The sequence below is a fragment of the Pholcus phalangioides genome, unplaced genomic scaffold (assembly GCF_987345545.1).
Source record: "Pholcus phalangioides strain wild (caught in Gottingen) unplaced genomic scaffold, Ppha-v1.0 ptg000013l_1, whole genome shotgun sequence".
NCBI classification, from domain to species: Eukaryota; Metazoa; Arthropoda; class Arachnida; order Araneae; family Pholcidae; genus Pholcus; species Pholcus phalangioides.
Window position 1 is genome coordinate 30,367,161 of NW_028301606.1, and position 26,932 is coordinate 30,394,092.

The 26,932-nt window shown below is 36.3% G+C and overlaps 1 protein-coding gene across 2 annotated transcripts; it reads left to right on the top strand.

The window, feature by feature from the left end:
* Positions 1-4,917: 4,917 nt before the first annotated feature.
* LOC149078956 (E3 ubiquitin-protein ligase RAD18-like) lies at positions 4,918-26,209 on the top strand. 2 transcript variants are annotated; one of them, XM_089241187.1, is made up of 17 exons: positions 4,918-5,045; positions 6,747-6,877; positions 7,609-7,687; positions 9,454-9,515; positions 9,655-9,725; positions 10,685-10,781; positions 11,019-11,100; positions 11,791-11,884; positions 12,207-12,318; positions 13,759-13,831; positions 15,619-15,683; positions 15,787-15,847; positions 19,908-19,988; positions 23,522-23,602; positions 23,743-23,835; positions 23,978-24,068; positions 25,993-26,209. In XM_089241187.1, exons 2-17 carry the CDS (start codon positions 6,800-6,802, stop codon positions 26,060-26,062), a joined length of 1,290 nt encoding a protein of 429 aa, XP_089097313.1. In that variant the 5' UTR covers positions 4,918-5,045; positions 6,747-6,799; the 3' UTR covers positions 26,063-26,209. The 2 variants fall into 2 exon arrangements, with proteins under 2 accessions (XP_089097313.1, XP_089097314.1); XM_089241188.1 differs by having other exon boundaries at positions 23,791-23,835; positions 25,993-26,181.
* The last annotated feature ends 723 nt before the right edge of the window (positions 26,210-26,932 follow it).

Consider the following 26,932-nt stretch of genomic DNA (forward strand, 5'->3'; position numbering starts at 1 on the left):
TAATTTGTTTATTTTAAATATTGTATTATATGTGTACAATAAAAATCTCCGATAATTGTTTTGAAGGGGGGGGGGGAGTTTCATTCCACAGGGTGAAATTATGCAATTATAATTTTTGTTATTCATTTGAATAATATTTTTTGTTGTTTTTGTGGCTGTAAGTTTTCGGAAAAGCAAAAGAATCTAATTTCGTGACGAAGGTAAAAGAATTGCTATTAATACACTCACCATATGTGCTCAAAGCAGTTAGTGGGGAGGTTGGTGTAGTTTTTATTTCGATTGTGATTTTTGAACATTTTAATTGATAAAATATTGACAAAGAACATTGTTAGGTATTCACAAAGAGTTGTGCCACAACACAGGGCCGGACATGGGCAGGTTCGAAAGGTGCAGCCGCACAGGGACGCTAAATTTTAGGCGCCGCAAAACTGAATAAAAATACTTTGATTGTATTGAGTTACATTTTGACTTCTTACAGGGCCGTCATTTCACTTTTTCCGCCGGGGGGGGGGGGGGGGCCCGGCAAAGAACATGTAAGTAACTAGCAAAACTAGATGTATTGCCAAGCATCGCAGGAACTCCATCAAATGAACGAAGTTTCTCTTTCTAATCAAAATTTTGTCTGTGAAAAAGTGTTCGATAGCATCGAAAAACATCGATAGCCTTCGTAGTTTCCGAAAGCTGCTCACAAAATAAGAATTATTTTTTTGATAGCTTCAACAGGCACATAGCGAGCAAAACAAGAAGCCGGCGATATTGAGAGATGTCTGTAGTTTCAGATCCAGCTGCCCGCGTGTCGATTCCTCGATGAAATTATGAGTACAATTAATTTCGTTCAGTGTATGAAAGAATGTATTTAGGAAACAGTTATTTTCCGGATATTATGCTGAGGTGAGCTCGGAAAGAAAAGTCATCACGTCTCCGCCGGGACTCGAACCCAGGCCCTCTTGCATACCGGGCAAGTATGCTACCATCTACACCACTGGAGACACATGAATCTGCCTTCCAAATTTCACGCACTGTGTCGTGAGGCGCTGAAGTAGAGGCATTAGTAGCCTCTCTTAACTTCAGGAAATGGCCCCCGGGTGGGACGGTTTAGAGAGATATAGATGACTTTTTTCTCAGCCAGAGATATCAAGGAAACAGTTATTTTCCGGATATTATGCTGAGGTGAGCTCGGAAAGAAAAGTCATCACGTCTCCGCCGGGACTCGAACCCAGGCCCTCTTGCATACCGGGCAAGCATGCTACCATCTACACCACTGGAGACACATGAATCTGCCTTCCAGAATGTATTTAGTTGAATTTTCTCTCAATGAAGCTCACGGACCCCTAAGAGGTCCATGGACCCTCGGTTGAGAAACGATGAGCTAGAGCATCGTTGAAATAGTTAGTTGCGCACAGTACCGTCTCAACGCATGGGCCCACCCGGGCACGGTCCGGGGGCCTCAAGAGAAGAGGGGCCTCAGAAAAACGAGAAGCAGTTGAATTTTTCAAACATTTTCCAGGTAAGGCCCTCAGAAAAATCACTTGGCCCGGGGTCCCATGATGCTCTTAAGACGGCCCTGGTTGAGCAACGCTTCGTAGATAATCCGCCGTCTATCCCATGACTGCCTTTCCATTGTGGTGAACTATATAGGGTGTCCTGTAAGTGGCCTTTATCTCATCAACCGTCCGTCGCAGCGGTATGATTGAAAACAGGGGTTCAAAAATTACTCATACCAGTTTTAAGAGTGGAAATACAGTGTGTGACAAAATGAAAAATTTAAAGCTTTATACGGTAACCGTGTGCTCAAGAACTCAATTTCAAAGTTGTTGCCCTATCTCTGCTGATGCCATCAAAATAAAAAATTCCATGTTTCTAAGGCCGGTATAAAAGTTTGATAAAAGTCCTATTATAAAACTTGAAAAATGCAGCCAATAAGGTTAACGGTTGCATTTTCTAGAATATAACCAATAACCTTATTGGTTAGATTTTTCAAGTTTTATAAAATGGATTTTATCAAACTTTTATAGTGTAATACCGGCCTAAGTGCAATATTCTCAGAGATATTCTCGAATACGAAAAATTCATCGCCAAGTGACTTTTTTCAGAATAAATTTTGCTCATAGTTTGATAATCGTTCTCTGGTGCAAATGTAAACATGGCTTGCGCCAGGGTACTGAGGATACTGAAGTAAGTGTATACAAAAATACCGGAAAAAATAATTTTGAGGGCCGCTAAGCTGTTTTCGCACCGGTCCGGAAATTACTTAAGCCCGTCCTCTGCCACTAGAGTTGATAATCAATTAACTTTTATAAGCATGATGTCTACAGCCATCTATTGATGTAAATTAATGCTATAGAACAGCGTATCTCAACCTATGGTTCGCGCAAGGCCAGATCCTGAATCCTGCGAACTATGCTGCCTCAGAAGGCGCCAAGTGAAGGAACCCGATTTTTTAGTGCTACCTGGGAAGGGGTGATTTTTTATCACCAAAATGTTATTCACTTACTCTTGAAAACTGTCCAGAATCCCGTGGACCACCTCTGGTCCACGACGATAACATGGTGCAGGGTCGTAACTGGTCGAGCTTAATGGGAACCCACAGAGAAAAATATACATTTATTTTTCATAATGATAACCCTTTCAAGGCCCCCCCCCCAAGAAAAAATTTTCCCCGGGCCCCGAGAAGGCACGCGACGGCCTTGCATAGGTGGTCTCATGGCTCCACATGGGGGGGGGGGCTGACAGGGCTCTAGCCCTGGGACCCGGGACGGTTATCACAATTTTTTTACTTTTTCACGCTACAAATTAACTACAGAAGGGGCCCGTTAAAAGTCTGACCCAGGGGCCCGCAAAAGATCCCAGCCTAGGGGCCCCGCTACAGGATGTGGGGGCCATGGGTGGTCTACAAAGCAGACTTGATAAAACTATTCACCAGTTGTAATTGATGGTTTCAAATAATATTATATCTTTCTTAATAATATACTTATAAGTTCACCCACATATCATCGAGGAGAATGCAGGAAATTGCGATCCCAAATGCGGAATATCACTAAATTTTGCCAAAAATTGCAATTTATTGCTTTAAGTGCAATTTGCAAATTACTGCTAAAATTGCTGAAGGGTGAGGGAATAGAGGGCTGCTACAAATCGCAGTATATATATATATATAAACAAAAATGTATTTCACAAAAATATATATATATTCAAATGATCAGATGACCATATTTATCTCATTGAGAAAAATAACATTCGGTAAACTGAGATCTTATCTTAAATAATAATCCGTAAAATACGGGACTTCTCCAACTGTCATCAAAAACATTGTCAAAAGTAGGCACAATATGTATATCGTTGTTTGTTATTTTCACATAAATTAATAAATTTCCGGATACACCCATCCCCCGGGAAAGCTTCGATATCTCTCTGAGATGGGAAGCGGGGTGTGTCTGGCCCTTCAATATCAAAAGTAGGCACAATCACCGATCGTAATTAAAATTCAAAAAAAAAAATTGAGGACAAAACGTGAAACTTAACAAATAAAACGAAGTAAAGATATAAAAAATATCGGAAGTACAGTAATATGTCCCGTAATACGGGACACGAGCGGTCCATCAAAATCTTTGCAGGCATTTTTTTAAATAATAATATACAGTTTATTGAAAAAAATATATATATACAATATACATACAATATCATACTCAAGGGATCGGTGGTCTTTTTTTTCAGAAAGGTTGGGAAACAAGTGCTATAGAACAGGGATTTGCAAACTCCGGCCCGCGGGCCAAATGCGGCTCATTTCATCCGGTCCGCGGAAGGTATTCGGGTAGAAAATTTCAACACACATAACACAATAATGGCTAATAACCGTATTAGGGGCCGTTCAAGTATTACGTCATCATCGATGGGGGGGGGGGGAGAGGGGTTTCCGATTCGTTGACTTTTGATGACAAGGGGGGGGGGAGGGGGGTTTGGATAATGCTTACGTCATCAACCACCCTTTATGAAAATATGAGTTAGGATTCAGAGGGGCAGAACTGATGACGAAATTTTGCTGACAAGGGGGGGGGGGGGGTCAAAAATGGCTAAAAATTTGCTTACGTAATACTTGAACGGCCCCTTACCTTCATAAAAATACGGGTAATCTATCTGATGTCACTCTCCGCTACCCATACAAAGCTTTTTAACAGCTGGCTGATGCGAAGATATATTTTTGAAAGAGAGAAAATTCAATTGTGCGCCCTTGCGGGGAATCGAACCCACGTCCTTTCGCTTTCCGGTGTGAACACTGCACACGAGCGCCAAGGAAAGATCGATATATTCGTTGTGCTTCTGTAGTCCAGTGGTCAAAGAAAGGGTAAAAATCTGCTGATGTAATCAGGGCCGTAGCGGAGGCCTGGGGCAGATCTTTTCTTGTGGGGGGGGGGGAAGTTATGCAAAATAAATGCACACGTTATTTGTAAGGTTCCCCCAATTCGGGTCAGGGCAGTGCCTCGGCTGCCCCAGCTTAGTTACGGCCCTGGACGTAATACTTGAATGGCCCCTAAACTCGTACAGCAAAATTTCCTTTTGAGTAAATCTCCCCCCCCCCCTCCCTCATTCCGGAAAATTATCCTGTCATCTAACGGGAAAAATACTTATTCGAGCATTTTTAAACGCAAGAAAAGTATTGCATTGTATTTATTTTATTTTCCTAAAAAAATTCTTTTGTTTGCTGAGCTCTAAAAATTTCTCACAAATGCTAAGACATTTACCACGAAGACAAATTTTGGCTAATTCTCTCACGAATTGCCATCACTGATTTAAAATCAGCGCTGAATTCCAATTTGATGGAACTTATGCTGCCATCTACCGAATACTCTGAAAATACGGTGAAAAACAGGTCATATGGTCATTTTGGATTATATGGTGACAGAAACTACTACTACTAACACATAATCACCTGGTCAAAGCCGTCTATGTTTACTCTCAAATCGACGCAAAACTTCCATTAACTTCATTTCATTAAATCGTGATTCGCGTGAACCGGACTTTATAGAATTTTGCATCGGAAGTATTAAGTAAAATATCAAATCCAATTTTTTGATTTTTAAAGCTTCGTTTATCGTGTAATTGATCACATTTTCAATGCTATGGTGGAGGGTGTAAATGAAAATCGACTTGAAGTGTTTAATAATTTTATTTTCTGTTTCTAGATTGGCTTCTGTTGAGTCGCGATATGTGTACACCTTTTTCTCGCCAAGTTTTAGACGACGCCAGAACAGCGATATGTCGCTAACACCATCTTCTCTGGCACGCTTTTTAAATCTAGAGTGCGAAACCTTTAAGAGGACGCAAGCCACTTCACTGGTTTGAAAATGTGCAACAACTGGGATGTTGGTTACCACTTGGCAATTCTTGGGAGAATATTTTTGTTTTCTCCCGGTGCCAAAACACGTCTGACCACCTGACGAAAAGTCGCCAAGGCCGTCGGAATTGGCAGCGTAGGAAACATGGCGGAAAATAAAAATATCACTACCTAGAATAAACAACATATTGTTCTTAAAATAAACAACGGTACTTCTTGCTGTGTAATAAATATTCTCTCAGGGCCGCAACTAGGCTATTGTACAGTACACCAACTCCAGTCATATATCGCCATATGGCAATTTCCAACTAGCGGAGTTGGGGGTGGGAAATTAAGGCGGAATCTATCCGTAACTAGGCTGGCTCAACCAGGGCCTTAAGTCAAATGGGGGCCTCAAAATTTACATTTATTTTGCGTAATTTTTTTTCTTTTTAACGACCCTCCTTCGAAGAAAGTTTATTTCTTTCAAACTGAGCACAACTCAAGTCTATCACCATTTATGGGCAATTTACTACTTACTGAGTTGTGCCGGTAGGGTAAGTGTGTGTGCCTAACAGTCTGAATGCATATCTAGTGTTGCGTCTGGCTTTTCTGTGCTGACATCTATATTTCAGAAGTGAAGTGTAATGATAGGTTTACGTTTGCAGGTCTGTTGCTATCTGTGGCAAGACTTTATAGGGGGGGGGGGGAATCCACAGTTGGAAATCACAGAAAACCGACTTCAGTTGACCACCACTGTGGTGGGGTTTGAATCCGAGATCTCGCGAATCCTGTGGCTAACACTTTCTTCATTGGTTCTCGAAAATTCTTCCTAGCGATATTCTAGCTTGCCCCCCCCCCCCCCAAAAAAAAATGTGCCAAATTAATTTTTTTGTCTGCCATCTAGATTTTTATAATGTTGAAGATGTTCTGCGAGCAAAAAAATTCTAGATCACCAAGAAATAAAAAAAAGTTGTCACAATTGGAAATCCCCGAATTTGGCGCTACACACACACAAGCGTAAGGAAATAATTTTTATTTTGGACAGAAAAAAAATGCACATGGAAGAAAATGGATGACCGTCGCCGACCAGGAAAAAAAGCTCGAACAGGCTAGAAAGAAAATTACCAAAAAAAAGTCACCAAAGGGGAAAAGAGGATCATACTATAGCTCAGTGTGTGTCACGGCTCCTTGGGGCATTGCCAATCCTTGTCAGAGGTATCGGGGGAGCTGTAAATATTGATGTGTTTGTACCTATTCACATGCTTTGAAGTAGTTTTTTCAAGTGAGCGCACAATATCTGCTAAACTAGTCTGGAGAGCCGCGGATGACAAAAGTTTGAGAAGCACTGCTAATAGCTGTTCCATGTTTCAATGCTGTTTTCTTTGTGTATATTAGATTTGTGTTTTGATTGTATGAAATCGTTTATTTTCAGTTGCTGGTAATCTACGGGAACTACTCGTGCATGCCATAATATATGAGAGCATTATGAATCTGTCAGTGCAGCTGAATTGCCCTTCGTCCAATGATGCTGAAATATCCAAGAGAATGTTTGAAGCGTTGAAAGTATGTTTTGAATAGTTAGCCGATAATAACTCATAAATTATTATTTCGCTTATAAAGCTAGATATTAGTGAAGTTTTACGAATAGAAATGTACAACCTGATAAAACAAATCTAAAATAAACTATTCCAACACGGAAAACAGTGTAACATGCTGGGGAAATAGTATATGCAATACAACATATAAACGAATGAAGAAAAAATATGCTCTAAAATGCTAACAAATTCAATTCAAACGGGCAATCTATACAAAAGCCAATTATCACTGGCCACTTCTAGGAGGGTGGCATCACCCTCTTCAGACAATAACCAATAGTAAGAAAGAAAATGGCAACCTAGAAAGCTAAAGGAACAATAATAATAGCGGGAATAAAAAGATAAACACAGAAGAAAATTTCAACCACCGCTAACCAGGAAGAAAAGTGTCTACACGCTAGAAAAGAAAACTCCCAAAAAGCCATCACCATAAAAATGGATTATACTACAGAGAGAGCTGTTCCTAATCTTCTAGCTATGTATAGGCAATATTTTCTTACTTTGTCGAGAAAAAAGTGAAAGTATGATGATAAGTTGTCAACAACACACACACGAAAAGCATGCAGTGGTTATAGAGATTACCGTGAGAGTGGTTTTTATGACTTCCCATTTCGTAGAAATGTTGTTTTTTAGAATGAACTGAACAAATATAGAAATTTTGATGCTCTTCTCATTAGTTTGTTTCCCAAATTTCTGTAGCCGCTTGATGATGTCCTGAAATGCCACATATGTTTCGATTATTTCAATATCTGCGTAACAACCAAATGTGCTCATAGTTGTGAGTATTACAATTATTATTATTTTCCAATTTCTATGCTTTTCTAATTTTAATGACTTATAGATTATGATAATTATGAGTCTATCATAATTGATTAAGGCAGGGGCTCTCAAACTTTTTTCACCCATGGTGCCCCCCTCTCCATATTCAGTGATTATCAGAGAGCTCCGCCAGCTCCCTAGAGCTGTTTAATAAAGAATCTGTTTTAGAAAACCTTTGTCAGGGTCACCGCTCCACCTCTGACAAAGGTTGGCGGGGCCACAGTTTGAGAACCCCTGGATTTAAGTATATAAATATGTTCATCTCACATATTTGCCAATCACGTGCTTTTCTTGGTGAATTAAATTTCAATCCACTGCGACTTGCAGTAGCCCTCTATTTCTTGTCATTGGTGATTTTTCAGCAATTTTAGCAACAGTTGGCACTTGGCAAGTTTACAAACTTTTGAGAATTTGCTTGGCTATAATTAGCATCTTTGCTCGACTTTGTGACAATTTCATTTTATTTTTTGATATATAGTGGAACCTCAATATAACGGTACTCTGTGGATTAAGAAAAAATACTGTTGTAGAGGGATTATCGTTATACATCAAGTATCATTGTAGCAAGGTTTCACTGTAATTAGCAACCTTACTGGCCTTTCACAATTTTTTGTTCATAATTGGCAAATTCACTTGCCTCTTAAAAAGAAAAATTTCTCGCTGCAATTGTAACTTTACTTGCCTTTGACAATGTTTTCTGTAATGATTAACTATGTCCTCTATGGATCTAGGCTAGTGATTTCCTGTATTTTTATTGAGGAGATATGATCAGCCTAGGTGTAGATCATATTGTTAATTTTCTACCGGAACAACTTTCGCAGGCTGAAGGTTGTGTTCCCGTGCTGTAGATCAATCCAACAAAGATAAACGTCTACCCAAGATGCATATTTGTTCAAAATTTCTCTGGATTTTAGCAGAAAAACAGATTTGGAAACGTTTTTTCGATTTCATTTAGATCAGATTTTTTTTTAGATTTTCCCTCAGCTTATAGGATGTGATAACTTTGTATGCCAAAGATTATCCATCGCTAATAGCATCAAAGATTATTATATTCTGCTCAGGGGCTACGCAAGACCTGCTTAGGGAGGAAGGGGGGCAATTTTTTTTATCGGGTCCACAGGGAAGGGCTCCCCCACCCCAGGCGAATCTCCATATTTCTGGATTCCAAAAGTTGGCACGTCTGATCATATTTAATATAATAGAGTTCTAGAATAAATATTTTTTACACCCATGAATATTTCAAACATGCAAAAGTGCATATTTTACTGCAATAACTTTCACATCGGCATTTTGCTACTTTGAGAACAAAAAATGCCCTGTAATCTACATGAATAAATTTTATTCCCCCTTTAATGAAATCAAGAAATTTGAGGAAAGTGTTTGTGATTTTCAGAGAAAATGTTGCTGCTTCTAAATGATGCATCCATGCACAGTCTGTTACGCTATAAAAATATACACATATTTTGCTAATTTTACATTTAATTCTTGTTTATCTGACTTCTATTCCGCCAATTATACACGGGGGAACTACGGTATGGTCGCAGGATTTTTGCAGGAAATTGTGGGACTTTTGTGAGAAAATTATAGGAATTTTGCATTTTCAAGTTGGCAGGTCTGTGCATTATAAAATAATAACCAAGATATTTATATTCTTGATTTATTTTCTATATGCTTTTGAATTTTCATGCCACAGTATTCTATAGGATTTTTTCCTCTTTTTTGCAGATTGTTCATTATGTATCAGGAAATACATGACGTATAAATCTCAGTGTCCAGAATGTCTTCAGGTGAATGATCCAAAATGTTTTCATTTATTGCAGCGCCCTTAAAAATGTTACACGAAACCATAGCACTGTATTTGACTGGATAACATGTGAAAACATTAGGATTAATGCAAATTGCAGCATTCTGTTTATCTTACCGCAGGAAGCTGTTGAACCCGATCTAAGAAGCAACAGACAAATTGACCAAGTTCTTCATGCCTACCACAAGATAAGGTAACAAACTCGATCAGATTTTGTTTTAGCCATAACATGTGTTTTTGATGCTGTTCGCATGTGCTTGTATGTATGTTCTCGTGTGGGTATCGTGATACACTCGCATCATGAGTACGAGGGTTAGATTCCTTCAGGCGGCACCGTGGTTGTTGGCTGAAGTTAATTTTCCAACTTAAAGGCATGAATATGAGCCAGTCTTCCATTAAGAAAAGTCTCTCCACAGAGAGTAGGCAGACCTTCATCACAATACTTAATAAACACGAAAAAATTCAGGCTTCTGCCACTTTTACTTCCAATACGGAAGATAGATGGCTGCACTTCTTGAACACACAAAACATTCATATCTCTGACAGGGTCACACATGTACACACAACTAATTCCAGCACTAGTTCATTAGAAATTCCCCCAAAGGTTTTCCACATGAAAACCTTTGGGGGGGGGGGGGTTTCCGATTTGCTGACTTTTGATGACAAGAGGGAAGGGGGTTGGATAATGCTTACGTCATCAACCACCGTTTATGAAAATATGAATTAGGATTCAGAGGTGCACAACTGATGACGAAATTTTGCTGATGGGGGGGGGGGGGAAAGGGGTCAGTGTTTTGCTGGGGAGGGGGGGTCAAAAATGGCTAAAAATTTGCTTACATACGTAATACTTGAACGGCCCCTTATCCATAGTACCCAAGTGTCATTGATAAATTTGATAAGCTCTAAAAAAACATGTATTCATCTCATTTACTAGACTCATTTGGAATTTTTTTCGTATTTATCAAATCTCCCAATGACACTTGGTTATTATGTATAATTGCCTGTAAGTGTTTTTAGTAGTATTTATCAAATTTAGCAATGACACTTGTGTGTGTGGGGGTATTATGCATAATCTCCGGTGAAAATTATAATTTATTTTGTATTTATAAAATTTAAAATCTTCACTTTAATTTTGTTTATGTATTTTTTTAGGAATTTCTTGAAACTGTCAGGTGGAAAGAAAAGCCACTTGGAAGAGTTTAGCAATACCACTGACAAATTTTCTGCTCCCAAAGTGCCATATTCAGAGGTATCGTGAAGTTATGAAGTTTTTGAGTACACTTAAGTATTACGTATCCAAAAAATATTACTGTCTATTTCTGGTTAGTAGAATATTTAGATCCCCTTAATTAATGGACACATAGTGTTATATTTGGGTTTTATCAAATATATACAACCAAATAACAAAAACAGTAAGAGGAAAGATCACAATTTTGTGGTAAGTATTTTGAATAAATTGCTAACAGTACCTGATGCATTTTTCCAGGTTATTTTGAAGACAGAAATACATAAAAAATCAGATATGCTCATTTCTGAAGCGGCAGCTGGTTCATCTACGGAAGATAAAGGTAATAATATCTATATTTTCGTTTGCTAGGTCAGAAGTTATCAAACGGTGAGGCATGCTTCCCTAAGGAGTAGTTTTCCCAGAAGGGTTGCAAGAACTTCAAAATGCTCAGAGCCACTCATTAATTAGCTTATTTTTGAATGCAGTAGTCCCTACATCATGCCTCTTATAACATACATTTGGATATTTCACCTCTTTTATTAGAACTACTAAAGATTTAACTGATGGTGGAACTTAGATAGAGTCGCCGATTATATTGTGCTTTCAGTACATCCCACTTTTTCCATGTCTCTCAACATGTGCGATGTAATGAGGAATACTATTTTGATAGAAAAAAGATATGGGGAGGGGCAAGCACAGATATTTCAAGCTCAGGGAGGTCATTAGCTCAAAAACCCCTCTCACAGCTACTAGGAATTAATCACTATACTTGGTGTGGATTGGATTTAATTTTTTGTTTCTGTTCAAGATGTTATTGCTACAACTTTTTTACCCCCCCCCCTTCCCCTTGAATGATGTACCATTTCTTCGAATGGTTATTCTGTTAATGAATTTTTGATTTTATTCATAAAAGTCCAATCTAGTTTCTAAAAACGTATATAGAATGTATTCTGAGGTTTGCTATAGTGGAAGTTTGACTGTATATGTTTAGCCTTACATTTGTAAAAAAACAATTGTTTCTTGATTCCAGTTTCTTGTCCATCTTGCTCAAGGCCTATTTCTACCAAAGAGATCAATGACCATTTAGATATTTGTCTTTCAGTTGGAGTTAAAGGAATGGAAAAGTAAGTCCATTGTCATGTTTTTTTTTGTTTCCTACTTTAATTAAAGTTATAGATTTGTCAGTTCCTTGAAGTAATTCAAGTTACAAGCAAAAATATATTCAGTAAGGGGCCGTTCAAGTATTACATAAGCAAATTTACTCTTCTTTTTCTCTTAAATTCGAAAGATATTCACATTTGCAGACAGAAAGGCATTGCTTTTCCTTCATAGTGCATTACAGACTATTCTGTTTTTCATTCTACTGATCAAGTAGAACTTCTACTACTAAATTCTACTGATTCAAGTTCTTCATTCTACTGATATTTATATTTTCTTGTCCTTCAGATTCCACAAGCCAAGAAGACCTCTATCAAAAGTTGTTTATCATTTACTCACAGACAAAGGTATCAAGAAGCTTCTGAGAGAGAATGGTCTCTCCACATTAGGCGATAGACAGGTTATTTAGATTTTTCTTACTTTCATTATAATTTAAGATGTATGTATTCAGTTAAGAATATTTTTCTATATATCAGGAAAAATAAGTGACACAAATTATAAAAAAAATCATTAATATATGCAGTAATAGATTAAGCTAATCACTAATAGAAATAACATAATGAACATATTCAATCAATAATAATATAAAATTATAATTTAGTTCTTGGAACTTTTATTTCTTTTTCTCTCTTACCCTTTGACATTCATTGCATTATTTCACATTATTAAAATAGTCAGACTAGTGTTTTCGTCTGTTTAGCTCTTACCTGAGGACCTTTTGATTAACACTAGAACCATGGAAACAGTCATGTTGACCGCAAAACTACTTTGACATGCAATTACACCCAAACGGTTTATCTCAGGTTGTTGAAATTTCATAACTTTTCTCATCTTGTTAAGGCTTTTAAATTCCTAAAATATGAAGGTTTTAGGTGTCTTGATTTAGTGGTAAAATAATAACTTGGAACACGACAGTAGTGCTTATTTTGACCGCTATAGAGATATTTAACTGATGTGATTGCAAAACATGCTGAAATGGACAATCTTCTTATGCGAACATCGATATTGAGGGAACAGATGTTCTATCATGGTGTTTGTTTTTCCTATTTTGCACTCAGTACCCATTTTGTACCATTCAAAGGTACACTTTTGAAGAAGCTGGTTATCTTACGTTATCTTTGGAACAGAATGTTAAAATTTTGCAGGACAGATGCAAAGTGAATTGTTTTTTTAAAAAAAAACAGGAGGTGATGATCATCAGTTGAGCTTGCCAAGCAAGGAATGATTTACATAACAGAAGTATTCTATGATGAAGGAAATCTCACTCAATCGTAAACTGTCAATGAAACTGGATATGGACATGACTATGTGCTAGTTTGCGTTTCTCACGTCAGATGATGCTGCTATCAATTCAGCATCTTTTTCTTTTTAAACTTTGAGTGTCCATGCTTACTCTTAACCTTAACTCAGCTTTGTTCTAGAGTTAAACACCAAGTACCATAATCACTAGCTGTATTTTCATTCTAATTTGTGCTTTGTTCTAAAAGCAGTTTTGCACAGACTTTATTAAACCCTCTATAATATGCGATATTTTTTTTTTAATGAAGTAGGATTTCTTCTGATTTTCAGCAGGCATAAACTAAGGTATATAGGGAAAAGTTTTCCATTGAGAAATAAACTTTACAAAATATCTGGGCTTTGCCAGTTCTTAAATAAGAGGCTTTCAAGGAGGCAAGATATCTCTTTAGTGCGGTTAAAGAGAAATTTATAGTCTTGTGAAATATAAAAATAATATTATTAGTATAATAATCTTATATGTAAATTTCATTATAGAGTATTCATATCTAAATTGTCTATTTTTCCTGTTAATTATGGTATTATCACAATTTTCTCTCCTTAGAGTCTTATAAACAGACACAAGAATTTCATCGTCTTATACAATGCTGAATGTGATTCATTACATCCTAGACCAGGTTTGTTGTTTATGTTTACACAAATCATGATTTCCTGTTGTGAAACAAATGTTAATAAAAGTTGAGATAAGATTAGATTCTCAGTACAAGTATTAAAAATTTGATTTTACAGTAGAAACCTTCATAATTCTACTACCCCGGTAACTTGACATTTATTATCATCATGGTTGGCACAATATTGATTCAATGGTGAGAAACCTCTCTAACTCAATACAAGATGGCTAAACCACGCTTAAGTTGACTATGATTTGCACGGTGTTATCACAACTAATTTTTTGAAATCACTTATGTGTTGGCCAGTTTATAAATTTTCTCGACAACATTTATTTCATAATTTTTCTATTGTGTGAAGATTCTCCCACAAACCTTAGGATAGGGTCTTTTCCAATGTTTGGAACCAGAAAACTCGACCTTTGGACTAAAAAAGTCACAGATAGGTGTGATGACTGCAGTTTTTGGCGAGTGACGATTGAGTGAGCTAGATCGAAATATTTTTAAGTTTAAAAAAATGAAAGTTTCATCATATTTTTAACAATTGTACTGCTCCTTCACAAACGACAGATCTTTCAACAAGCTAGGATTTTTTTAGAAAGCACACTACGGCAGTATTTTTCTGAATTAGCCAGCATGCTTTGGGGGGGGGGGGGAACTAGCTAGATCAACATGCAGAAATGTAATTTACAGATTTTAAGCAATCTGAAATATTACGACTCTTAAGAAATGATAGAACTAACGGGTTTCTATTTGTCCTCTGCATCTTGAAGGAGCCCTTAAAATATCACCAACTGTATTCAGATGTTTGCATTTCCTACTGCAATCTCGATTTATTAAAAACGTCAGAAACACTATAGAATATATTATAGGTGGCAATACCCCTAACTCGAAAAATGTGTGGTTTGTCATGTGATGAAATGTTTCGCTGCCGAAGACATGCCATAAAAAAAAAAAAATTAGTAGTTTTTTTTTTTAATCGTTTGGGTGACCATATTTTCTGGAATATTTGTGTTTTTTAGTAATTTTGGTTGTGTCCTGACTTGTTTTATAAAAATGCCATTTAAAGAATCCCGATTTCCCATACTTTTTTTCGAGGAAATATAATCAACCAATTTGTCAGCCAGGATTGCAAGAACCGAGGGATTTGCTTTGGGGGATCTTTCTAAAACTATACAAAACATCAGAAGAGTCTGGTTTCTGATTGGAAGATTTCAATAGGGCTAAGAAATTGGAAGGCAGATTATTCTGGCCAAGATTGGAAGCATTGATACCTATGATATATGTATGTGCTCTCAGCAAAATTTGCCTGATCATATCCCTTACCAAAATTGTAGCCTTCCAAATTAAAAAAAAAATTATTTTTAGAGTTTTTTCCCCCTTCACAGTTCTTTTCTGTAACTTTTATCAAATATTTGCATATTTCTCTGACCTTTACTAAATATTTAACATTTTACCTGACTTTCCAGGTCGCTAGGAACCCTGATATAGCTTTTATAATAGAAATTTTTACGAAATTGTGTGAGTTAAATGCACATATAACTATATCTTTGTTATTCTTATTATAACCATGCATGCAAGATTAGCACAGGCAGCACAAAAGGTTAAAGAATCGTACAACAGGACATGATGTTGAAAATGCAAGAATAGCTACATATTCCACGGATTTCTAAATATGCAGAAAAAAATTCATGAAATATCCTGAAATGAAAAATGTTCTATTTGATTGAAGAGATAATAAAATCATGTATCTGCTAAATAATGCTTATTCATTTACCTGGCGCTATTATTTTTAGTGTCAGAAATAGTGAAGCAAGTGGAGAAGGAAGAATGTGAAACTGAACGGGGCTCTGCTAGAAGAGTAAGTAACTTCATCACCAATTTCAATGTATATTACAATATAAAAAAATGTATATATTTAAATAATTTGTAAAAGAAAAACACAAATACGTTTCTTATTCCAGCTATTCCAAACAAGCAAGATGAGTGATGCAGAAAAAATAGCTGAAGAAAATGAAAACTACAGTAAGCATTCATTCCTCATAATTTCATACACTTTTCACCCAAGAGATGGCCAGACACATCTATCAATCCTGCTTCATGCTCAAAGTCATCTTTGCATCTGAAGCTCGGGTCACTCTAGCCTCTTAATAACTCATCAATATACAATGGGATCATAGCATCGATGTGGGGTGAGAGGGTTGGGATTTGGACTTTTGATGACAAGGGAGGAAGGGGGTGGGGTTGAATGATGCTTACGTCATCAACCACCCTTTAATGACATCTTTACTGAATGTGCCAAAAACGAGAAAAACCTTTCCCTAGTTTGTGGGCACCTGAACTAATATTCCCCTCATAGATGTCTTCTATAGAGCCACTTTAGTGATCTCTAAATGTTCCGCAGATTTTTTAAGTGATCTGGAAATGTGTTGTGGGTCTCTTAAGTGCTATAGTAATATGTCGCGGGCTGCTCAAGTGCTCTGGAACTGTACCTCACATCACTCAAATGATCCGTAAATATGCTGCAGATCACTTAAGTAATCCGGGAATGTGCCGTGGGTAACTTGAGTGATGTGGACTCTTTAAGTGCTCTAAAACTGTCTGTCACTTAAGGCTCTTATTATTATTCTGTCACTTCTTATCTCTAAATGCGGCCACAGACCGCGTAAGTGTTCTTTAACTGTGCTGCAGGTCACTCAAGTGATCTGTAAATGTGCCACGGGTCACTTAAGTGATCTGAAAATGCGCACTTAGTTCATTTTTACGAAATTAGGTTTGAGGTGGCCAACTGGGATTTGAGCATATATCATAGGGTAGGTCGCAATTAATTTCTTAAAAGAGAAATTTTGAGTTCTTAGCCTTCAAATAGCATTGAAATTAACAGAAATTTATTATAATAACAAATAAAGGTATTTTTTTCAAATATTTTTTGCATTAAAAAAAATTTTGATCGCTGAGGGGTGCATGGGGGGAAGGCTCTCCCCCACCCCAGTATAAGTCTCTGATCCCAATGTGCATTGGGGGGTCAGAGTTTTGCTGACGGGGAGGGGGGTAAATGGCTAAAAATCTTAATACTTGAATGGCTCCAATATACTCACTGCATTGTTCGCTCTCCCCCTCCTGCATGCATTTTCAATGTATTCTGTGTATCAAAGCCTTCTGAATGGATGGTATTGTATACACTAGTCCCCCTCCCCCCCCCACCAACTCTGATCTAAACTCAAAATCAAACATCTTAGAGTAACTTACAATGCCAGACCAAAACTGGTTCATCATGTTGCAGGAGATGAAAAAAGAAAAACACTTCTACTGAAAACTAAGTAGAAAGTTATTAATGAAAAGAGGCCTTTTTGTGTGATATAGCACTGAATGATGGAATTACAGCCTCAAATTAAGCAATTTCCTACAGACATCCTGTCATTGATGTATAGTTTGTAAATTACATTATATGCAATTGTATATGCAGTCAAACCTCGTTAATGAGTCGCTCTTTGGAGAACAAAAATATGAGTTGATAAGCGGAGTGACTTGTTAAATGGAGTGAGCCATAGCTGTGCCAATTCCTGGTTGAGGTTAATTGGTATTTCCAAAAAGTGATCCAGTAAGCAGAGTGACGTGTTAACCGGGTGACGCACTAACGAGGTTTGACTGTATATATACTAGAGACCGGAGGTTTAGGCAAAACACCATAAATGTCTTTTTTTGCCTATTTTCAAACTTCTTTGTAAAAATGCCCTTTTCCAATTTTTCCTGCCATGCCTTTTTAACATTATTTTGTTCTTGAATTTCAGAGGCCATATTCTGTAGAATTTGGATATTTATAGCATTGAGAACTTCAAAAAAATTTCTCATTTCAAAATCTTCAACACTCAGTATTAATTCTTATCAAAAAGCCTTCCTCGTCCTGGCTTCATTTAAACACAAATAGGCATAAATGTGTGAGAGACAGGAAAATCGGTGTTGGGCATAGAAGTGACAGACTTTTCATCTCTGCTATATGTAGCTTTCAGATAGAAATCAACACACACACATACCTTTGAACTTGCATCAAGATTGTAAGGGTTTTAGACAAAAACAACCTTTGTATAAGAAAAGCCAAAAAGAAATTATAAGTTTGTTTTTCCACTTGCTTCACATGTTTTGCACAACATAGTTGAATAGCTAACCAGTGACTGTCCCAATAGCCTATTGGTTCACTTCATGGCTACACCATAGTGGAGAGGGAGGGAGTAGAAACTGATAGGGCTCTAGCTCAGGATCTCGTTATTTTGATTTCATTTTTTTACACAAAATGAATGCACTGCAAACAGTCATGGTCAGTTATTTTAGACGTGGAAAAATTATCTCCCAAATTTGAGAGATTTTTTTTTTAAATTGATACAAACTAATCAAATACATAATTCAATATTTGAAAATTTTTAGACACATATATCGCTATCATAAAAATATTTTTAAATAACTTCACTACAGTTTTGACATTTTTAACCTCAGCTAGCACTATATTCTTGCGTGTTAGCTAATTACATTTTAAGTATTCGATTGAATCGAATTCCGACTTAATTTTTACTAATTTTGAGGGACCACAAGCACTTTTTCTTTAGCATGATAACATCAAATTAATTTGGCTGATAATGAAATAATTATAATATATTATTGAAACAGACAATTCAGTGAGTGCAGCCAAGATTTTAGCAAATTTTTGGACCCTCAATATGGTAGCTTTTAGTTACTTTTGCTTTTTTTTCATTATAAATGCCTTTTTTGACCATTTGTAGTGCCTAAACTTCTGAGCTCTAGCAATTACAGCTGAGCCTGCTTATAACAAAATCAGATTCCAAAGTATTTTTATAACAAATTTTTTTTCAGTCCTGGTGAACCTGTAATACTAAAATAATGGTAAAAATATAACAAATTGCTATATTTATGGATATCAGATATAACAAAGTATCAGACAGTTCCATAAAATCAAAAATTCTCTTTTAGAAACAAAGGCAGAACACGTGAAGTAGTATCGTACCATTCCAAGAATGGCTACGGGTGTGTGCTCTCTATAGGTAGATGATGATCTCTATCTACAGATAGAGCTGGTTCTGTTAATTCCCAGAACCGCTCGAATAAAGAGGGATCAGCATAACCAGTTTAATTTATGTCGGAGCGTTTCTCAAACTTTGTGCACCCCATGGCCATTAAAATGTCTAATAATTCAATGGTTCACTTAACAGTTGATTAAAATGCAAAGGCTACAACATACAAAATGTCCAATGAGGTGGCTGAAACAAGATGCCTATAAAAAATATATGTTAATGTTCTTAAACTTTCACCACCTGCAGCTCCCTTGCCATAGTCAATCCCAAAAAAATCTAATGAGAACCATTTAAAAGCATTGAACAGGCACACACCAATATTGACAGATCATTTCTGACAAAAATTGGCAATGCCCTTAGAAGCTACAATGTACACCTTGAGAACCACTGACTTTCGGTTCTGTCCAACAATGGTACAATTATTCAATCATTACACATCATTCATAGTTAGAAAAATTGATGGCAGATGACAGCACTACACATAACAAGCCATAAACAGAAACAAACTTCACATTAGGGTCACAACATGTACACACACATTCCGGCATGTTCTAATTTGTTAGAAATTCTGTAGAGGAATGTGTACAAGGTGCGTGTATAGTCAAGTAGTAGTATATGGGTCTGAAATTTTATTCAAACCTATGTGGATATGGTTATTATTATTTGTGGCATACTTAAATAATTTTAAATTAAAATTTCAAGTCTGTCCGCATACCAACTGTCCGATCTTTGTGGACCATAGGCTGAGAAATGTTTGTTCAAGTGGATTCCTCTCATTAAACCTGAGCATCTATCATTTATTGGTTACAATGCATATTGGATATAGTAAATGTTTTTCATATAAAATGTGACTGTTATAGCTGAGATTGACTGTAATTACATTGCATACATTTTATACTGCATGAAAAGTTTTTCTTACAGCTTTTTATTGGACTCTCTAAAAATATGTATTGGTAATATAACTCTTATATTCTCATTTTATTTTTCTTCTATGTTTGCAGTAAAGCAAAACAGAAACCAGTTCAATGTTCTAGTCAACGAAATTATGAGCAGGACTCATGGCAATAATCTTGATGAAGCAGGTAAGCTTTCTGTAGGCATAAGCAGATACAGGCTCCTCCAGGAAGAGGGGGGGGGGGGAAAGAGATATCATTGAGAGTGTAACATTGAATGGGAGTATTGTCATTTCCATCCTCCCACCTATATGGCAATATATATATATATTTTACTGAAGGGGGGCCAGTAGGCATCTTGCTTAATTTCTTGGTTAAGTTTATACAAATTTTTCTAAACAATTTGTTTTAAACAGAGTAGATATTTCACTTTTATGCTTGAATATCTTACAAATGCCCCCCTTTTTTGTCTTAAACCAACTTTCGGCAGTGATAAAAAAAAACCCATGAAATACAGTAAAATACCACTTTTCTGGCCAAATATTAATTTCCTTTTTCTTTGTAAAAAGTATGAATTTCAAACTTCTGATCAAAGGCCACCCCTCTTTCACAGACAAATTTTTTGTCCTGCCAGTGTCTGGGACTTTACTGGTTGAAAAGTTAATCATAGAGGCATACATTCAATTAGAAAAAGTATCCTATTTGGATACTACGCATGAAACTTAGATATCTCATTCATGTTGCAAGGGATGGCATAGTTATTAATTATTAAGATGTACAATTTAAGTTTTTATATGTACACCATGTTCTCAAAAACAAATTACAAAGCTGTTGCTCTGTCTCTTCTGAGGCCACCAAAAAATTTTCATGTTTCTAAGTGCAGGGGCGTAGCCAGAAATTTCGTTCGGGGGGGGGGGGGGGGACCAAAGTGACAGAACAATGGATTTGGCCATCTTTTTCCCTTTTTTCGGCCATTTTCTCACATTTCGGGGGGGGGGGGAGGGGGGAACCAGACCCCCAAGTCCCCCCCCCTCGCTACGCCCTTGTCTAAGCGCAATATTCATTGAGATATTTGAATTCAAAATCAGAGAAAAGTTGGGAAAGAACATGACCTAACGAATAACTTTTCTTTCCCTCGTTCATGCTGTTTTTCCCTATTTTTTGAAGCCAAATATCTCAGCAAATATTGCTCTTAGCAATGTGGAATTTTTTGTTGGCCTGAAGAAAGACTGGGCAACAACTTTCCAATTGGGTTTTTGAGGATGGGTGCCCGTATAAAAAGTTATTATTATTTTTTTCAATTTGAATATCATAGCTGCCAACTTTTGAAAATGAAAATTCTGGAGATTTTCGCGCACACCCGTATTTTATGCTAAGACCACTCCCTAATAAATACAATAGGGATTTTTCCAAATAAAATAGTGATTTTCCAAACATAAAAGTTGAAGCATAGGGAATAAAATCCCTACTCAAAAACTGAAGTCAAATTAAAATAGGGATTTTACACACATGGAAGTTAAACCCTTGGGAATAAAATTCCTACGCAAAAAACAAGTGAAATTGGAGGCCAAAATTTCAATGATGTAAAAATAAATATTGTGTTCAATCAGAAACGCTGTGAACAAACATTCTCTGCGAATGACCCCAAAATCATCGGAAGATGAAGGAAAACACCGTCAATTTTTGAAGAACACTGACTTTTTGTGACACTTGCTTGATGTTTTTTTTTCACTTCACGACTGATGATGGCAGTCTTTCCATGACCGATGTTTATGTCCGTAACACAACTTGTACAAAAAGGAAAAGTCAGCCCTCTTCTGGAACGTTTGATGAAAGGAAATTCATCGGAATAAGTATCTTTAAAATTGATTAAATATGTTTTTGCTTATCATTATTCATGCTTTGTTATATCGCACGTACGTAACTTCAACAAAAGAAATTTTGACCACATGTGCATCACCATAATCTTCAATTATTATCCAGGACTATTGGCTGCTAAGCCATTTCCCTGCACGATAAGACAAACAACTTTCTTGTTACCATCAGAGGGTTTGTAAAACTTCCTTAAAAAGGGAATTTCCCCATTTACGACATGTGACGTCATTTCGAAAGGGAAAAAAAAGAGGCCTTATGCCCCACAAGAAATTCCTTAGGGATTGTTTTCATAAGTGGGGATTTTTTTAATGAAGTAGGGAATTTTTAGGGACAATTAGGGATTTTTGTGATTTTCGTAAAAATTTGGGAGATTTAAGAACTTTTCGGGAGATCGAGCGATGAAGATAAAATTTGGGAGATTCCCGAAAAATTTGGGAGACTTGGCAGCTATGGAATATATATAACTATGCAACCAGGGCCACAACTTGCCTTCTCAGGGCCCCGAAAGGGTTATGCTCAGAAAAAGGTAGATTTTGGGCCCCATTCTGCTCAGGGTTCTGGAGTGATTCCCCAGGTTGTCCCAGCTTTGTAACGGGCCTGTGTACAACCCCTTGCAATATGAATGATGTATCCGAGTTCTACATTATTTTGATACTTTTTATAATTGCAAGTACGCCTATAGGATCACCAGTAAAATTCAACAAGGGGAATCATGGAATCACAACAATCATCAGAATTACAATTATTTGGATCACTTTGAGAAGAAATAAGAAATGACTAGTCAAATGGGCTTTTTTACAAGTTTATTGGTAAATGATGAAAAGTGCACTAGTGTAGCGATAGAAGATACACTGGCAATGAGTCATCAGTCTTGTCACTTTCAGTGGTCACGCTGAAGACCCCGGATTCCAAATTCTCAGTGACAATGAACTCATTCAAAGTGTGAGAGGAGAACTGATGACTTGTAAGATAATGATGACTAGGCTAACTCTACCAGATACGGGACTGTCAGCTAGCAAGGTATTTTTTTAAATGCCTTTATGCAGCTAAAATGGATAAAGCGGATAAACGCTACGACTACGAAAACGAAGTCGCGTCTTTGCCAGTTGCTTAAATGCGGTCACAGAGACTTTTTTAAGGCTCCTCAATGGAAATGACCACGGCTGTCCTCTATGGGTGTTTTCCCTAACGGCGGTGGCAATCATTGACGCCATGGCAACGCGAAAACTAGCGTAAAATCTAATTTTCTGCCAAAATCCGGAGAAATTTTAACAAATCCGGAAAGCGGGAGGAAGGGTGAAAAATCCGGAGTCTCCTGCCTAAATTGGGAGAGTTGGCAGGTCTGCTGATATATTCAAGCAATGATACATTTTACATTTTAATCCAGTATGCAAGTACAAAATGTAAGCAATTGTTTTTTCATAGTCATTAAATAACATACTGAAGCAAAATTTGTTTTTACTAAGAAATAACCTTTATTTTGTAAGTTATCCAATTATCCGGATATTCGATTACCCAGATGGGGTCTGGTCTCACAATTGATCCAGATAATTGAAGTTCTACTGTATACATAATCATGAGTATAACCAAAGTCATAATGCAAATAAGATTCAGTGCAAGAAAGGGGGATATGGAAGTATATATGCAGATAAAGTAATAAAAATAATATCCCACTTCTAATGTATTTATCACAAAACTGTAGTTGACACAATAACCAAAAGAGCTCTTATTTGGGTACTAGAATATCAGAAAATTCTGATTAATATGGAAAAGCCTTGTGTGCTTATTGATAACTGTTTCGAATCCACTTAATTATCTTTGTGTGTGTGATTTTATTCCTGAAATAGAATCTACAAATATTCAAGAAGTTATGAAAGAAGTTGAAGAAAATGATAAAACGATTATAGAATCTAATCAACAATCATCAGGTATCGTTAACTCATTCTCGTATATCACATTACATCTCATGGTATAACACACTTAGTACTTGGTTCCCACCCATATTTCGATTTACCAAAATTTTTGTCGTCAGATAAATTTGTATTTTTTTTTATTGTATTTTTGTTAGCAAAATATGAAACGACAGAAAACTCACCAGTGTTATTTGTTACTTCAGAATCAGAGGATGAGGGTTGCAACTCTGGCAAGATATTCGATAGTAGTACGTATTTACGTTTGAAGTAAATTTGATACTGATTTTGAACATAGCTGTTTCCAGAAAATATTATCAATAGAAATTATTACTTTGTCTTTTTTTTTTTAAGTTACATATCAGTAGAATTAAATTTTATATTTTTTAATAGATGTTATACATTTAGCAAAACAACATAAAGCTCACACTTCAAGCTGCCACTCCAGTTCAGGTTCATCAGACAACTACACAATATGCCAAAGGTATGTGTTTTTTAATAACTTAATGCTTAAGTAACCTTAATCTGTCCATACTAAAGTGATTAATCTGATAACTTCTCATTCAAATTTAGATGTCTCATTTGAAAATGCTTAATTGATTGCTTCTTGATTTTCTTTTAAATAAATGTAATGCTAGTGATCTGTGAGATATCTTTACAGTGTACTGTTTTCATAAAAAAAATACACTGACTAGTTAATACCATGCAATGGGATTTAACCTGTTAGAGAATGTTCTAAACTTTTTTGCTGTGTGGCTTCCCCGAAAATCCAAAATATGATGTACCATCCCTCTTCCTGAGCATCTAAAATCTATTTGCACTTTTCTAATGCCCTATTTCTGTCAGGATAAGGCTTTAAAACCAGATAATCAATAAGTAGGATAAATTCTCAGTTATCATGCATCCCAGTTTCCTAAGCAATAATTTTATTCTTTGTAATGAAATCATTGCCAATTCCCAAATCCTCCTGGTAATGAAAATAAAGTTCACAATTAGAAAGAACAAATAAGCAAAAAGTAGTGCCTTTGAGTTATTTTTTAAAGATGTTGCTTTATTAGAGTGGCAACATTTACTGACTCATCAGAAAAAATGTTGCCAAAAAATATCATTAAATAATTACAAAGCAAAGGATGACCAATCGGCCTAAAATGACTTATCTTTCGAACCGAGCACAACTCCTGTCATTTGCCTTGGGAAATTTACTAGTGCAGACGTGCCAACTTTTGGAATCCGGAGATTCTACCAAGGGGTACCCCCCCCCCCCCTATACTCATAGACTCGATCAAAAAAACTTTTCGAAATTTTTTTAAGATTTAAGACAAAGTTCCATTATTCCCCCCCCCCCCACCCCCAAAGCAGGTCCTACATTGCCCCTGAGCAGAATATAATTCCATGTCAGTCTTTCCATGCAGAATAGAGAAATCAAGTCTACATACTGTTCATAAAACAAGTGTTTCCTTTCGTGGATGCAATCAGTGATTGATAATGAACTCTTAAAAGCTTGATATTTAGCTTTATATAGCTTAAAGTTTTATATTTTCTTTCTGAAGACATATTTAATCGGAGGAAACAATTTAAAAACTTCAAAATACAAAGCTGCTGACAAAAAAACTTGTGTTTACCGCACGGCTGTTAATGGGATATAATAACGATTATACAGGAATTTCATAACCAAGGTCATACCACTGATAAATGACTACAGATAAACGCTACATAAACAGTCACGTCTTTGCCAGTTGCTTAAATGCGGCCACCAGGACTTTTTTTTACGGCTGCTTGATGGAAATGACCACGGCTGTCCTCTATGGGTGTTTTCCCTAACGACGACGCAGTCATTGACGTCACGACAAAGTGAAAACTTGCGTAAAATCCAATTTTCTGCCAAAATCCGGAGAGCAGGAATAAGGATGAAACATCCGGAGTCTCCCGCCTAAATCCGGAGAGTTGGCAGGTCTGCTAGTGTCTAAAATGGTTACGGTCAGTTGTAATTGAACCTTCAAATTAATGCATATTCCATTACCTACAAATTTCTATTTACCAATGTAGGCTCATCTCAATAATGTTAATTATCCATAATTGAGGATCTACTGTAGTTTCTAAAATTCTGAACCTCTCACATCTCCGATGAGAAGCTTTGATGCCACCTGAAGACACACCTCAGTCTGTAAACCCCTGCACTAGTCTGTTCTGTAACTGGTCTCAGATAAATAAATATGGTAGAGTGTTGGTAATACTAATTAGAGTTGAAATTGATCAGAACTACATCAAATTATCTGTAAAACCATAGAAAAATACTTAATAAACAATTGGATAGAATTTCTTCATGCTAAAATATATGATGAGCTCTAATATTTAAAGTTAATTACATCTCTCTACTTGAAGTACATACATTTAATTCTTTTTTCCAGCATGAAAGAAGTAAAGCAATTGAAAAGAAGAAAATTAGAAGAAAACGAGTCCCGATATCATGATAGATGAGGAAAGTAATGCTTCATTTTAGCATTTCCAAGTTTCAATACACAAGAGAACTTCAAAAATTATTTATACATATATTTTAATATATTATGTAATAATTGTGATGTCACACAGTGTATATTTTTCACTTTATATAAATCTTTTGTTTTTAATATAGTGCTATGTGTCTTTTCAAGCAGCATAGTTAGATTTTACCATTGGCAAAATCATATATATACACCATATTTACTCGCATAAGATTTTTTTATTCAATTTTCACTGCTTTAAAAAAACCTAGGCCATCTTATATGAGCAAGCCTTGGATTTATTACATAATGGTTTTCTTTTAATCGGCTATAACTCGCACTGCAATAATACTACTACTGCTTATATACAGGGTGCATAGGTAACAGGGCGTATGACATTTTACTAGTGAACCATTGATCCTAGAGGCATACTTCCAATTAGAAAAAGTATCTAAGTAACGTGTAGTACTCAGATATATCTCATTCATGTAGCAAGGGGTTATATAGTTATTAAAATGTAAAAAGTTAACTTTTTATACAGTCCTTGTGTGCCCAAAACCCAATTAGAATGTTGTTGTCCTCTCTGTCTCTCTTGATGTCAACAAATAAAAATTCCACGTGAGATATTTTAAAAATACAGGAAAGTTGGGGGAAAACACCATTAAATGCAGAAAAACCATTTTACTCAGATTTAATGCTGTTTTTTCCCAACTCTTTCCTGTTTTTGAATATCTCAGTGAATATTGCACTTAGAAAAGTAGAATTTTTTTGTTGGCACCAGGAAAGACTGGGCAACAGCTTTGTAATTGGACTTTTGAAACACAAGGTGCCTCAGTATAAAAAGTTAACATTTTCATTATAATAACTA